The 15,775-nt window shown below is 39.5% G+C and overlaps 1 protein-coding gene across 1 annotated transcript in view; it reads left to right on the forward strand.

Annotated features, from left to right (window-relative positions):
• EPB41L5 (erythrocyte membrane protein band 4.1 like 5) overlaps positions 1–15,775 on the forward strand; it is a 69,295-nt gene that overhangs the window by 7,189 nt on the left and 46,331 nt on the right. The window contains exons 3-5 of the mRNA XM_083349451.1: positions 5,877–5,981; positions 13,636–13,678; positions 14,977–15,055. Coding sequence (XP_083205577.1) covers positions 5,877–5,981; positions 13,636–13,678; positions 14,977–15,055 — 227 coding nt within the window. The remainder of the gene's footprint in view (positions 1–5,876; positions 5,982–13,635; positions 13,679–14,976; positions 15,056–15,775) is intronic.

A 15,775-nucleotide genomic window follows, 5' to 3' on the forward strand; every position in this document is an offset into this window, starting at 1 on the left:
AGTTGAACGTATAAATTAAGTAATTAGGTCAAAAGTCAGTAGTTTAAGACAATGTCTTTCTATTTTGCTGAAACACAGAGTTCTATTGCCATCTATTATTATTAAGATACATCTTTTTAGAAATTAAAGAGAGTTCCTTCTTTGTAGTATCTCATGGAATATGTTGTATTTCATCGAAGAAATGTTTCATCAATGTATTGCCTCAATCACAACAGTAACCCAAAAGCTTACAAAATGTGCACATTTAAGAGTTAAAACAAGTAGCAGAAAAAACTATTCATAACAAATGATAGTACAGCACAAGAAGTTACCAGACATATTAAAACGTACATCTATCAGTGGGATCACAAACCATTGGGCTGAAGATTTGCTGAAAAATCCAAGTTTGAAGAGCATTATGAAAAAACAAAAAGTTTGGGGCTGTGCAGACTTCAGGAGGAATTCTGATCCAGAGGACAGGAGTGGTCTTGGAGAAGATTCATCTCTAAGGACCTACAGATTTTACTGCTTAGTTGATGGAGTAAGCTAACCCTTCTAGATCTTACAGGATGGGCAGAGACAACTGGAGAGAGGTAGTCCCATGGGTATCTAGGTCCTAAGCCATGAAGGATTTACTTTAAATTGTAGCCAGTGCAGCTTACATAGTAGTGTTACATAGGCAAATGAGGTAAACTCACAATTATTCATGCTATTGCATTTTGGATCAGCTTTAGCTTCCGAGTGTTCTTCAGGGACATCCATATATAGCAGTGATGGCAAACCTTTTAGAGACCGAGTGCCCAAACTGCAACCCAAAACCTACTTATGTATTGTTGGGTGCTGGGTGGGCGTGGCCCATTGGATGGGTGTGGCTCTGGTGGTAATGGCAGACTGGGTGGGACTAAAAGTTCAATCAATCAATTCCAATTTTGCGAGATCTTTTTTTTCCTGCGAAAAGTTGAAATTGATAGAACTTTTTTTTTTTGCACACAGCGTGGAGGCCTAAAGCGAAAAGGTTTTATAAAACCCAGCTGAAGGCCTAGGTCTGGGGCAACGGCACGCGTGCCCATAGAGAGGGCTCTGCGTGTCCCCCCTGTGGCATGTGTGCCATAGGTTCGCCACCACAGATATATAGAATGCACTGTAGTAGTCCTTATGCAGGGTGACCAAGCAGCTGTATTGAAGATCATAATCTGAAGATCCCTCCTAACACTAGGGAAGATCGTAACTGGCACATCACACAAATCTGTGCAAAAAGCCTGTATCTTTTTCATTTATGGAAGAGATACTGCTTGATAAGGAAAAAAAAGAGTATCTTGTGGGATTAGCAAGATTGCTGGGGGGGGGGGGAAATGGCCTTTGCAATGAAATGGCTTTATTCAGACTTGTGACAAATGCAGACTTTATGAATTACTCCTTATTTTATTTTTATTTTTAAAAACAAGCAGCCTTTTCTCTCAGTATGAATTGCCTCAAAATTCTGTTAGTAGAGATGTATTTAAAGCTTCAGTATTGTGTGCATTTTAAACTCTAACCTTTTATGAATGTTGGGTATGGGAAAAAAGCAAGTAGGAATTTAGGTTGACAACTTCTGGTAACCGCTTAGGGGCATTCACGGTTTCCTATAACAGAGATTTGTTCTGATTTTCTCTATCTAAATTGATATTTGGTGATATTTCTCTTTCTTTGAGAGAACAGTAGTAATTGTGTTTCACGGTCACTTGCTGGATTTTATAAAAAGTCCATACCATATTTTCTAGCGTATAAGACAACTGGGCGTATAAGACGACCCCCTACATTTCCTGTTAAATTATAGGGTTTGGGCTATACTCGCCGTATAAGACTACCCCTCTTCCAACGCACACCAAATAAAAATTAAAAAACATCAGATTTGATTTTAATATGGTAATTTTAATTCAAATGCTTATGACATGCAGGTATTTAGTAGGAAAACTGTCACTTATAAACATAAGGCTGTTTGTCATCAAACATGTAAACATAAAACAGTGCAAGTGGATTAAACTTCAATAATAATAATAATAATAATAATAATAATAATAATAATAAGAAGAAGAAGAAGAAGAAGAAGAAGAAGAAGAAGTTGGAAGGGACCTTGGAGATCATCTAGTCCAACCCCCTGCTAAGGCAGGAAACCCTATACCATTTCAGACAAATGGCTGTCCAGTCTCTTCTTAAAAACTTCCAGTGTTGGAGCATTCACCACTTCTGGAGGCAGGTTGTTCCACTGGTTAATTGTTCTAACTGTCAGGAAGTTTCTCCTTAGTTCTAGGTTGCTTCTCTCCTTGACTAGTTTCCATCCATTGCTTCTTGTCCTGCTTTCAGGTGCTTTGGAGAATAGCTTGGCTCCCTCTTCTTTGTGGCAGCCCCTGAGATATTGGATCACTGCTATCATGTCACCCCTCACCCTTCTCTTCGTTAAACTACACATACCCAATTCCAGCAACCGTTTCCTATTTTCCTAATTCACTTTTCCTAATTCACTCTAAAGCTTTCCCTGCGCAGAGCCTTAAGTAACACCAGCTGCCTGCAATTAGTGCAGGTTCTCATCCCACCAGGCTCAAGGTTGAGTCAGCCTTCCATCCTTCCGAGGTAGGTAAAATGAGGACTCAGATTGTTGGGGGCAATAAGCTGACTTTGTAATAATGCTGCTTGGGGTGGTGGTGGTGAAAGCTCTAATAAGCAGGCATATACATAGAATGAAGGCTATTGCTAAGCACATTGATTTGTGCTTTAAATTGTAAGCCGCCCTGAGTCTTCAGAGAAGGGCGGGATATAAATGGGATTAAAAAAAAAAGACCAAATGGGAGATCCGCTCCAGATTTTCCAGCCAGCCTGCCCAGTTCCTGAGTCAAATGTGTCCTTAGAGCTAAGCTGCTGCTCTGGCTATGCATTCCCCACCTGCCTTTCAAGTTGCTCTTGCATTCCCCACCTGCCTACAGCTGCTCTTCAACTTTAGAAGGAAAGAAGCTCAGACCCCAGCCTGTAAAAAATCACAGACTGCAGCTTCTACTCCAATTGGTCCCGCTTTTCCTGCGCAGACTAAATGGAAGATCCGCTCCAGGTTTTCCAGCCATCCCTGTCCCTAAAGTTTCAGCACCCTGCATATAAGACGACCCCTGACTTTTGAGAAGATTTTCATGGGTTAAAAAGTCGTCTTATACGCCGGAAACTACGGTAATTGGTATTTAAGTTTTAAAATTATTCAGAATGTATACTATTCATAAATCGAAACAATGGAAATATTTCAAGGAAGTACTTTTAATTTTTTGCAACTTGAATTGAATTGAATTTTGCATTTAAGTAAAAAAAGTCATTGTATGGCACAAAAAGGCTTATTCTGGATTTTCTAATATAACAAGAAAAGAAGTTGAATTCTTGCAGAGAAACTTTCAATACCAGATATTTTAGGGATGCAGGATTTCTGGAATAGAAACAATTAGTAACACATGGTTTAGGAATAACTACTGTATATACAGTAAACGTGTTGTATATTGTAAAACTTGAACTACATTTGAGATGGGATTGTTGATTTTTCTGTAGTGAAATATTTGATTACTACCTAAATACTAGATAGCATAGTTATATAATTGTTATTGGAACTTAAAATAAAAAATAGTTTGGATAATCGCTTTTAGAATTTTTTTATTTGCTAATTATTTTACCAGGTCCTAGCATATATGCATTCTGAACTAGAATGAAGGTTCTTGAGTAGTTTGTTTAGCACTGAAGTTCTTGTTATGGTTAGGAATGAAATGCACAATTTCATGACAAGAAAGAGCCTGCCCCACCAAAAAAACACATCTTAGATTACAAACTACATGTTATCCTAAATAATTTTGAAATGTTTCTGGAAAATTTCTATTAACAATAAACAAATCTGAATTTCTTAATAGCTTTGGCTTCATAAATCAATTCTAAGTCCTTTTCGGAACCGTGTAGAATATATCCCTGGAGACAGAGAACCCATGATCTCCATAGATATTTCTTTTTGTTAGAAAGGTCTTATCATCAGAAAAATTATACATTTCAAATGAAACCTGGATAAGTACAACTCGTACCTGTTGTTTTGGTCCTAGTTTATATGGAATGGAAAGTTGTCATCTTCCATGGGGAATATTTTTAGATACCTGAATAATAATAATAATAATAATAATAATAATAATAATAATAATAATAATAATAATAATAATAATAATAATAATATAATAAAAAACCTTTATTGTCAAAGTACAACATGTGTACATTGAGATTAGCTGAGCCTCCCCCCGTGCTCTCTCCCCCCAACACACAGTGACAACAAACCCTCCATCCCACCACACTATGTGAACCAACTACACCACACACCGGCCTCCCAAGTCAATTCTGCATAAGATTATGTCACATTTAAAAGCCTAACAGCCCACGGATAAAAGCTATTTTTCAGCCTGTTGGTACGGCTGGCTATACTCCTGTATCTCCTATCGGATGGTAGGAGAGTAAAGAGATACCGTCCAGGGTGTGAGTCATCCCTGAGAATCTTCCTCACTCTTCCAAGGCAACGAGCCCTGGCAATGTCATCCAGTGGTGTCAGGGGACAGCCCACAATGTCTCCTCAGTCTCCTTTTCCAAAGACTGAATTTCACCCCATTCTTCAGCCTGTTCTCATAGGAGAGGTCCTCAATTTTCTGGATTATTTTTGTCACTCTCCATTAGTCTTGTTCTAATTTATAATACGGGAAGGTGAACATTTTTGTCTCCTTTGGCGTAGGAAACAAGCTGATGTCTGCATATCTTCTTGTCCCTGCTTTCACCTCTTATATTTGAATATTTAACTTTCCTCGCAGTTGAAAACACCATGCAAATTCACTGGCGTGAAGGGATGACAGCCTGGCCTTGGGAGTGGGGAAGGAATGAGTGAACAGGGGAAAGGGGAACTTTTCAGAAAAGGTTGCTCAGTCCTGAGAAAGAGGAAAGCATGGGGGAAGAAAATCAGAATAACCCCAAATGGGGCAGAGCGAAAACCTGAGGGCTTTTCAAGATTCTGTTACTCTGTAATAAAGAGCATTCTTGGAATTCCTGCCATGACTGGTTTTTTTACCTACGCTGGATCATGCTTTCTCAGCCCAGTGCATTTCACAGAATTATTGATGCAGGGAAAAAACTGGAAGAAGGCATGTTATGCATGCCCTCTTGTACCCCTACAGCACGGGTGTCAAATTGCCGCCCGGCAGGCCGGACGCATCATGAGGAAACTGCGCCCACCCCATTGCCGGCAATGGGGGAAAAGTTCCAATACATCGCGTGACATCACATGACGTCACGAATTTGACACGTATGCCCTACAGCAGACATGTCAAACACAAGGCCTGGGAAGTGGTTTCATATGGCCCGCGAAGCCATCCTGGAAACAGTGAGGGACCGGCCTCCACTGCCTTGGCCCTGGCCCAGAGACCCTCAGATCTGTCCCACTCCTGCCCAGGCCCCCATAGGCACCCTTGATGCAAACGATGTAGAGCTGGCCATGCCCACCCAGTAGGCCATACACACTCTAGCCACGCCCATCCAGTAGGCCACACCCACCCAGGCCATACCCACCCGGCCCCTTGAGGGCAACCGCAATGCTGATGCGGCCCTCAATGAAATTGAGTTTGACACCCCTGCCCTACAGGAAAGGTGGAATAAACATCTCAACGAATCATTATCAGTTCAATTAGTGGAGTCAGTGTGTTCACTGCTATTCTTTTTTGGGTCTCTGGAATAATTTTTCAGCCAAAATTTGTTCTGTACCTGTAGTGTCAAGAGACCTGGAGTACTTCTTTGCGGCTTCTGGCCTCAGAAGTAGAGTTAATCTGTAACTAAGCTGTATCTTCCTAACTCGATTCCTCTTGTAATTTCAGAAAAAAGCCAAAGGACAACATCTGTTTGAGCAGATAATGTACCATCTGGACCTTATTGAAAGTGATTACTTTGGTCTACGATTCATGGATTCAGCACAAGTGGCTGTGAGTATCATAGTATTTTTCGATGTGATCATATAGTAGATTAAATCATATTAACTAGAATTTATGATTTATGTATTATATATAGTTTGTTATAAACTTGTTTTTCATGATAAAACAATTCATCGGTACTGTTACTTTAGAGGCTGCTCTTAGTCATATGCCAGCTGGAAATATCCAACATATATATAGAGTGCTCAGATTTCGTAAATGTTCATTTAACATCTTTTGGGAGAGTCCGGTAATACTTTTTCTCACTAACAAATTTTATTAAAAGGCATAAGTTTTCAGATACCTTCTGATTTTTTTCCACCATAGGTAACGTGGTTCTCTTATAGGGCTGACATCTTTCATTTGTTCTTTCATGTGCTTCTGCCAGCTCACATTAAGAAAATGCTGCTTATGGCTTATTTTCTCATAAGGTTTGCCCATATATCCTCAGCTTATTGTCAATACTGGCTACCATACTGATCTAAAGTAACAAATTAGTTGTTTGTGTTCAGTCATTTTTCACTGATTTATAGCCTGGTTGCATTTATGGTTCTTATGTGTGGGTAATTTTTGCCAATCCTTCGAAAAAATTGTTGGAAAGTTTGTTTTAATTTGAAGTTCTTTTTATGCAAATCATAATGGGATATCGTGTCCAAGGGAAAAAAATTGCTTACTTTGTTCTATGAGCTATGCCTGTTGAAAGTTTTGTGTTCCTTACTGTTCATCTTGCCCCTCCCTCTCACTTTATTTCAGAGGTCAGCAGTGGGTTCAGAATCCTTTCTCATTCAGCATAATGAAAGATATTCTATCTAAGTCCCAATATCTAACGTTTCTGTTCTTGATTCGCTAAAGTTAGGAAAGATTAATGCACTTGATTTATAGCCCTACTTTTTTCCCCTGGCCAACACTCGGATTTAAAGAAAAGTAAGACTATAAAAAGTAAAACGAATAATACAATAATATTAAAATAATCTAACAGTTAAAAGCATGGTTAAAAAAAAGACGGATTTTTAGGGATTTTCTGAGTGTTGAGAGTGTGGAATTCAAGGATTACATTCTGGGAGCAATGAAGGAACTGGTCCTGTTGCGCATACCAGGAAAAAATGAGCCTGTGACACAGAAGGTGTCTTCAAGTGGTTCTTTCCTGCCATTCTTAACAAGTGGATTGGTTTACAATCAGAGTGATGTCAGAATTCCCCTGAACAATTTGGTTTTTTTTCTCTCTCCCTCTCCCTCCATCCATTCATCCATCTGTCCGTTCTAAGGCTCCAAAATTTGAAAAGACTTGGGAAAGTTACAATTGGCGCATATTTGGATTTCTTGATGATGAATTCTGGTTCCGTTTGAATAGTTCTTGGATCTGTTATTTTTATGCTAGCCAGAAAATTGTAGTTTGAGTTTGGTTTTGATCTGCCGCTGCTGTGGTTCAATGAATATATAGGTTCAATTTTGCTGAACTTTTAAACTCAGGAGTCGGAAACCTCTGAGACTCCAAATGTTACTAATTACATCTCATCCTTCTTGGGCTACTGAAAATTCAGCATGGATTATTTCTTGTTTCTGAGATCAAATGTAGTGATCAGAAATTTAGGAAGCGTCAATCAACGTCATAGAATAGATATTGAATGCTCCTCACCCCTACAGAGGCTAAAATCCAAATGAGAAAACATAGATTCCTTCTCTCTAGTTAACTGAATGATACAGCTGGTTTTGGTCCAGAAGGATCCCTGATCAGTCATACAGTATAGATCAGCGATGGCGAACCTTTTAGAGACTGAGTGCCCAAACTGCAACCCAAAACCCACTTATGTATCGTCGGGTGCCGGGTAGGCATGGCCCATTGGGTGGGCGTGGCTGCGGTGGTAACGGCAGACTAGTTGGGGCTAAAAAGTTCAATCAATCAATTCCAACTTTGCGAGATCTTTTTTTTCCCCCTGCGAGAAGTTGAAATTAATTGATTGAACCTTTTTGAGTTTTTTGCACACAGCGGCAGAGGCCTAAAGCGAAACATTTTTATAAAACCCAGCTGAAGGCCTAGGACTGGGGCGACAGCACACATTCCCACAGAGAGGGCTGTGCGTGCCACCTGTGGCACCCGTGCCATAGGTTCGCCACCACAGGTATAGATGATTGCTATTGGATAGATAGGGGAATGCATTCCCGTTAGTTCTGTTGAGCTTCCCTATAGTTGCTGAACATTTCTGGACCTTGCTGGTTTGGGCCTGAAGTCACAATATTATAGGGGACCTTCCGTCAGTGTAAGAAAGTGCATTTTTGGCATTGGTTTATGGCAAGAATAGATCGATTTAATGCTCCTGTTTTGCCCCTTAAATCCTCCCATTGCTAAAAATTATAGCCTAATTCACTCCATCACTATCAGCACCACACTAACCTCCTGACCTTGATGATGCGATTTTAAATAGTTTTTCAGTCACAAGGGGATCACTACTTTTGGATTAGGGCAACCCACAAGAATTCTGTTTTGTCTCCTGTAATTATTTTTGTTTCCCATATGTAAGAATTCTTGTAGGGGTTTTTATTTGTTTGGTGTCTCATTGTTTAATATAGCGCTTCAGGATTTATTGAATCTTGCCATTGTATACTTTCCTAGTATATGAGCTAGGATTCCAACTAAACAAACAAAAAAAATCTTTTTTTAAAAAAAGTTCTCCAAACAGATGAAAATGAATTAATTCATTTCTTCAGATTAACCACACTTTACGACTCACTGTCAAAGAGATGGCTTTTTAAAAAGTTATTTTGGCTGTTAGGGGCCACAAAGGTTGTGTCTTGTAATATCAAAATCTGAACAATTGATAGGCTTTAGGGGTGAGGTGAATGCATGCATTTTTATTGAGAACATTGCTAAAAATTATACTGAAAAATTGGCCACTTTGCCGTCAAATTTTAGCATAGTAACTTGGGTCGGTAAAATGGAAGCCAGTGGCTTCTTACAGACTTACAGGTTAGCAACCTGTCCTAAAAACATTATTGCCCATGTTTATAGGAGAATTTTCTTTTCTCCAGCTAAAGCAGTTGTTGTGGACTTGTGGAAAAACAAACTTTCCCTTTTTGGCCAACCTGCTTTCTTATCTACAGGAAATTCTGTGTTAACAGAAGAGTATTGTAATGGTATTAAATGTCAAGGTTACAGTAAATTATTCTCTGGCCTTTATTTTGTGTAATTGTCTGTCTTGTCATTTTAATTTTTGAATTTGAAATATTGCATCATCTTTCCAAAATGAGGCTTGATTTTTTTTTTTTTTTGGTCCCCAGTTGTGTTTTTAGAAAAGGCAGTTCTTGATGCTAAGGTCTCAAGGAATGCTGTAGCAGAGACTAAATAGCTTAATATGCAATAGGACAGGAGTCCCCAACCTTTTTGGTTTCCGCGAACTGCTAGCGGCAGTTTCGGCAGAGAGAGGGAATGGTTGCGGGTGCAGAACCTAAATCCTCTACATGCACAAACAAAGCTTCACTTGCTCATCATTTTGGTGGCTCAGTAGTGGGCCTTAAATTTGGGGACCCCTGCAGTAGGAATTAGAATTTTTTTTAATGTACTCTTCAGCAGCACGGCTCACTAAGTAGGATAGTCCACATTAAATACAGGTAGTGTTCAGGTTGTCACCCTAATTGGGACAGGAATTTCCATAGCTAAGTGAAGCCATCATTAAGTAAAATGTGACATGACTGCAGCAGCAAAACTTCTAATTTAGCAACAGCAGTCCTGGCAATCCAGATCAGCGTTTCCCAACCTTAGGAACTTGAAGATGCGTGGACTTCAACTCCCAGAATTCCCGAGCCAGCATAGCTGGCTGGGGAATTCTGGGAGTTGAAGTCCACGCATCTTCAAGTTCCTAAGGTTGGGAAACGCTGATCCAGATTACAGTCATTAGGCAATGACCTCATGCTTCTGCCTTTAAAAAAGGAGGAAGAGGAGGAGATAGCCAGGTGAGAAAAGTTGAAATCCAGGGCTGGAGAACATGACGTCAGGATACTGCAATAGTCTTAAGTGTGGGCTAGTCACCAAGTGACCTAACTTTGATCACGTGACTGTAGGAGCACTACAATGGCCATAACTTTGAGGACCCATCATAAGTCATTTTTTTTTTCAGTGCCATCTTCACTTTGAACAGACTTTGAGCAAATGAACATAATCCAAGGACTACTTGTATGTTTTGGGATTGGCTACACATATAAATTCAAGAATCACACAACAACATTTTTGGCCTGGGAAAACCATCAAACAATGCTGCTTTTATATTTGCATTGTCATACTGGAAGAAAATCACTTTGATGATTGTTGTATATATGAATTTGAGTTCTTGGTCAATATTCAGGGATTATCAGAGCGGCTGTCAGTTAATAGAACAGTGGACTGTTTTGGGCCAAAATTCCTGAACGCCTTCGACCATTTGAAGTTGTTTTTATTTTAGCTTACTCTATATATCAGTTTGTGTTGATATTCTTTTGCTTGATTCTGCTAAATTAAATTTGCCAGAGTGTAGTTTATTTTGAATAAATTAGAATAAAGAAAATAGCATATTTCATGCATGATCATGAACTGGCTGTTAACCTTGGGGAGAAAAGTGTGCTGATCCACCCAGTTTTATGTCTCTCACCCTTTGCACTGTGTGTCTCATTACCTCCCCCTCTTGTGTGTGCCACTCAAGCTAAATTCTTGGTGGTAGTGGTGGTGTTAGGAACTGAGTTGAACTAAGTGGTGTTGGTGCCTGCCTCTGATCTGTTAACAGCCCCCTTTTGGAATGTGGAGGAGGTGAAAGAAAACAGACTGGAGCTGAAGCAAGCGTATTCTGTCTCCCCTGAAGTGTGGGAATATCCTGCCTCTCTCATTCATTCTAGCTTATGCTTTCATGGCACCTGCAGTGCTCAGGTCTGCTGACTTGTTCTCAGCAAAGCAAGTTTAAATTGGATGATACCAGCTGCTGATAGATCACTATGCCCCAAAATGTCCATGATGTAATTTCCTATTCCTAATTTATTGCCTGGGTGTCTAGGAAAATTACATAATCCATTTCCTTCGGCACCAAGAACCAGCTGCCTTCATGGATAACAAAGCCAGCCTCTTTTTAATTACTTAAAGTGCTCTCCAGTTTTAAATCATTGCTTATTTCTGCTACAATTCTGTGTGTAAATTTCTCAGTTGTAATTCAGCTGTTAGTTATTATTATTTTTTTTACTAAAGGTACTGATTTCTTTGGCAAGAATGAATGTTTGATTAGAGATGAGTTTAAAGATACCATGGGATTGTATAAGTATAAAATACACTAATCCTAGCATTTTTTCCTCTGACATTACACAATCTTTTCAGAAACGTCTTAAGGAAGTATTTGCTTAGGGGAAAAAAATACTGTTAAATATGATCCCTTGCTCAGTTTATAAAAGGACACGTGAATCAAAAATTAATTGAAATCAAATTTCTAGGGTTTAAATCTAGACAGACTATAAATCAAAGGTAACTGATTACCTGTGATTGTCGCTCATTGCTGAGGCAACCAGTGTACAGTGAGAACAAATCTATCTGATTCAGTGCACACCAGTTAGATTCCTACAATTCTAGAACTAGTTGCTTTAATCACCCATATGATTCAGTCAGTAAGATTCCTGTGATATACTGTATGTGGAATTGGCTCTGTCTTGCATTGGTTGCACAAATTAAAATCATGGTTTTGAAAACTGGAACTGCACTTGTCTTAGTGTTCTCTGGCTTCACCTTCCACTATTGTTAGAAAAATAATTTGCAATGATGCTCATTAAAGTGAATTACATACACTTTCACTCTGTTTTCCATTGCTATTATTTGATGGCAACCCATAGTAGTCAGGGCTGCAGACTAACAAAACCATGTGCTATTTAGACCACCAGGCTGAAAGGGGGAGGAGGCAACATGTCTGATTGCTTCCCACTCACAGAAGTTTAAATTAATATGGCAAGAAGAAAAAGAACTTTTTCTGATTGCCTAGTTTTCTTATCTCGTATTCCATCTTCCCCCCTATGAGCTCAAGGCAGTACATAGGCTGATAGCAGTAATTGGGGCCAGAATTCCCATCACTAGGCAATGCAGTTGTAAAGTGCAATGCCATGTGACTGTATCTCTTAGAGATGGTGGTCCTATTGCTGTCATTAAATGAAGATGGTGGGTTGTTAAATGAGGATGTCCTTATGGCTTTCTGCTGGCTTCCAACAAAGCAAGTCCTGCATAGCTTGCAGGTTATGTGGTGGGCAGGTAGTTGGCTGCTGTGGCAAGGCACAAGCACAGTTGGACCAGGAATGGGAGGGCGTGCAAGTGTGCTGGGGGTGGATGCTGCTGATGGCAGGAGGGCACAAACGCCACTCTGTGTTCCACCGCTGCTGAGAACTCCCATTGCTGTCAAAGAATACCCCCACCTGGCCTTTTGCAAGCCAGCTACTGGCTACATGTGGGCCCTCTCATGAGATTTCAGAAGGCCCTGTATGACTTTGAGAAGGCCACACACGGTGAGGAAGGTCTCACGGAGCAGCAACTGCCTCAGGAAGAGCCAGGCTGGGTGGTGCACCTTGTCAACAGCAAGAGTGTGAAAGAGGCAAAGGTTAGCTAGGGGCAGCACAGTGCAGAGGGCAAAAAGGTATAGTGGGGGAGATAGTTGGGGGAGGTGAGTGGAAGCACATGCTCTGTTCATAAATGTGAGTGGGCTGCCAAGTGCCCAGAAATTGAAAATTAACCTTGATGACATTGCAACGGCTGTAACTTGAAGAATTGAGCTTAAATACTATTCTGTTCAGCACCATGCAACTTTGACCAATTGCTAATGAATGATCATTGGGCGAAGACTATCTATATATATTCTTTTATCTCATTTTATATTCACAGCACTCCTGTGAGCTAGGCTAGGATGAGAAACCTAATGAGATTTGAAAGAAATTTTTCAATCTGCATTTGAGCCGATGCAGACTAGAAGCCAATAGAATACAGAGTGTCTCTGATTCAGCTGGTCAAATTTGAAATGCCTTACTTCAGGTGTAAAAGTTTCATAAGCAGAACTGGTTGCCTCGATCATTTTTACCCAGAAACATTTTCAAAATGCTTGAAATTTCCCACTTCGAACAGAATTGGTTATTCTGAACGTGATAATGAAAGTTTCAGATTCAAATCCCTACTAGAATCAGTTCATTTGGATAATTTACATGACAGGAGCCTCCTAAATTCAGTGTATGCTTAATAATTGATGTGATAGCCTGTTTACTATAAAAGAAACTATAACCAGTCTACCTTCAGGCTATCATTATGTGACTTGTATGTATAGTTTTGGAGATGAGAAATGAGCCTATATGTAGCGGAGAATTGCACATGTCACTAAGTTAGACTGATCAGACAGTGGCAATGCGGTAATTTTAATTTTCACTATTATGAAAGCTGAAACCTCTCCTGTCTCATATCAATCAAGTACACTAAGTGTGCCCAAACTGATGCCCTTCAGATATGTAGACAGCATTCATTAGTCTCAGCTATATCTAAAGCTAACCATTATAATAAAAAAATATTTTGCTTGTGCCTTCCTGTGATACATTTCTTTCTACCTTAGTATTTTCCCATTGTTATGCCTTTTATAATTTTTCCTTACATTCAATATTTTTTTTAGTTTTCATCCGATTCTTCTTCTTTTTTCAGCATTGGTTGGATAACACAAAGAGTATAAAAAAACAAGTTAAAAGTAAGTGGCTGAGTTTTTATATATTTTTCAGTGAAGTGTTGGGTACATATTTTGGGATACTGTTCCTCTAAAATGGAGGTGTCAGACTGGCAGCCCACAGGCCGGATGCATCGCACACCCCGGCTCTGCAAAGGCAAAAAACATCACAATACGTCACATGACACGATCGAGTTTGACACCATTGCTCTAAAATATATTTGGACAAAGTGAAATAAAATGTTGCAGTAACAGAAAATGGGCATTATATTTCCTTTGGACTCAAGTTATTTCATTAATTATATATACCACAGAAAATTGGCTTGTTGTCAAATTGCATATAGTTATTTTAAAAAATCCGTTTTTACTGAAAGACAGATTGAGGGTGATATTTTCTAGGAAGATATGTTCCTTTAATGTATTGTTCATATTTCTCGCTTTTTCAAATTATTCTCTTGGTAGTAAAATACAGAATGGACCAGAAAGCTTGAAATTCTAGTATAACAGGTACCGTGAATCAGCATTTGGTAATGATGCATTAGTACCATCAGAGACTACCTGGTCTAGAATTTATCTTATTGAAAGATAATGAGAAATGGAACAGAACGGAACAGAAGTTATCATGACAAAAATTAAGTAGCAATATGGGTGAAGGCAAAATACATACAATCTACTGCAGAACGGTTGCATTCTTTGCTAACAAAAGAACATAGCAAAAGGTTTCGATAACCCAAGTGAAATAGGTGTTAGTGGGATGCAAAACCAAGAAGTAGTAAAAGTTTTGGAGACTGGTTAAAAGTTCAGAGAGGCTCCAGGATTAGAAGACCTAGAGAGGTGGAACAAATTCGGAAAAAGCTTTCTTCCTAGGAAGGTACAGTATAGTATGCTTGTTTCATTTGTGCTTTGCAAATACTATATAAACTATATAACTCTATAGCTTTGCAATGTTTTACTCTCCAAAAATGCACTGCCTCTTGTTTCAGCTTTAAATCTGTAGAACATGTGCTGATACAAGCTCCCACAGCCAAGATCTGTGGATTTCTCACTTCATAGAATAGAGCTTGGTAATACTGGGATTAACCTAGATTTGTCTGTTCTTGGCAAGACAAATCAACTTAATGTAATGTAACTTAAATGGCTTCTAATACCTAATGTAAAATTACCTCTGCCTATTTTTAACCCTGTATTGCTGGTATGTTTTGTATTTAGATTGTTTTAAATTAATTTCATCTTGAGAACAATTGTAACTGTTGTGTGTACTTGTATGTACATCTTTGCAAAACATTGTCTATGCTGTCAGTAACACATATTTCTTTCTGTAGTTGGTCCACCGTACTGTCTTCATCTTCGTGTAAAATTTTACTCTTCTGAACCAAACAACTTACGTGAAGAGCTCACAAGGTACCTTGTATGCAAGCAGAAAAACTACAAACCCTATAGAAAATTTTTGATGATTTGTATTTTTAGCCCAGTGTATAATCTGGGACGCAGTGTATAAAAGGGACGCGGTGGCTTAGCGGGTTAGGACGCTGAGCTTGTCGATCAGAAGGTCGGCAGTTTGGCGGGTCGAATCCCGAGTGCCGAGTAGCACAGTGAGCGCCTGTTACTCGTCCCAGCTTCTGCCAACCTAGCAGTTCGAAAGCACGTAAAAATGCAAGTAGAAAAATAGGGACCATTACGGTGGGAAGGTAACAGCGTTCCGTGCGCCTTTGGCGTCTAGTCATGCCGGCCACATGACCACGGAGACGTCCTTGGACAAGCGCTGGCTCTTTGGCTTTGAAACGGAGATGAGCACCGGCCCCTGGAGTCGGAAACGACTAGCACGCATGTGCGGGGGAACCTTTACCTTTACCTTTATAATCTGAATATGAATATTGCAAGGTTCCTAGTTTTTAAACAGTTAAATAAAAGTTGAGTACTCAGATTATGCCCCCAAGGCCAGGCACTAGAATAAATAGTGAAAGGGTGGGAGCAAATCCATACATTAAATATCAGTGAAATGTATTCAGTTTTATATCCAGTCCTCATAGCATTCCCATTCTATCGAGAACACTTAAGAAATAAAGTTCTACCAAACAAATATAAAAAGATTTTGGACTTGACCAAGAAATCTGCTCTGGG

Source organism: Vipera ursinii (assembly GCF_947247035.1).
Source record: "Vipera ursinii genome assembly, chromosome: 1".
Taxonomy (NCBI): Eukaryota; Metazoa; Chordata; class Lepidosauria; order Squamata; family Viperidae; genus Vipera; species Vipera ursinii.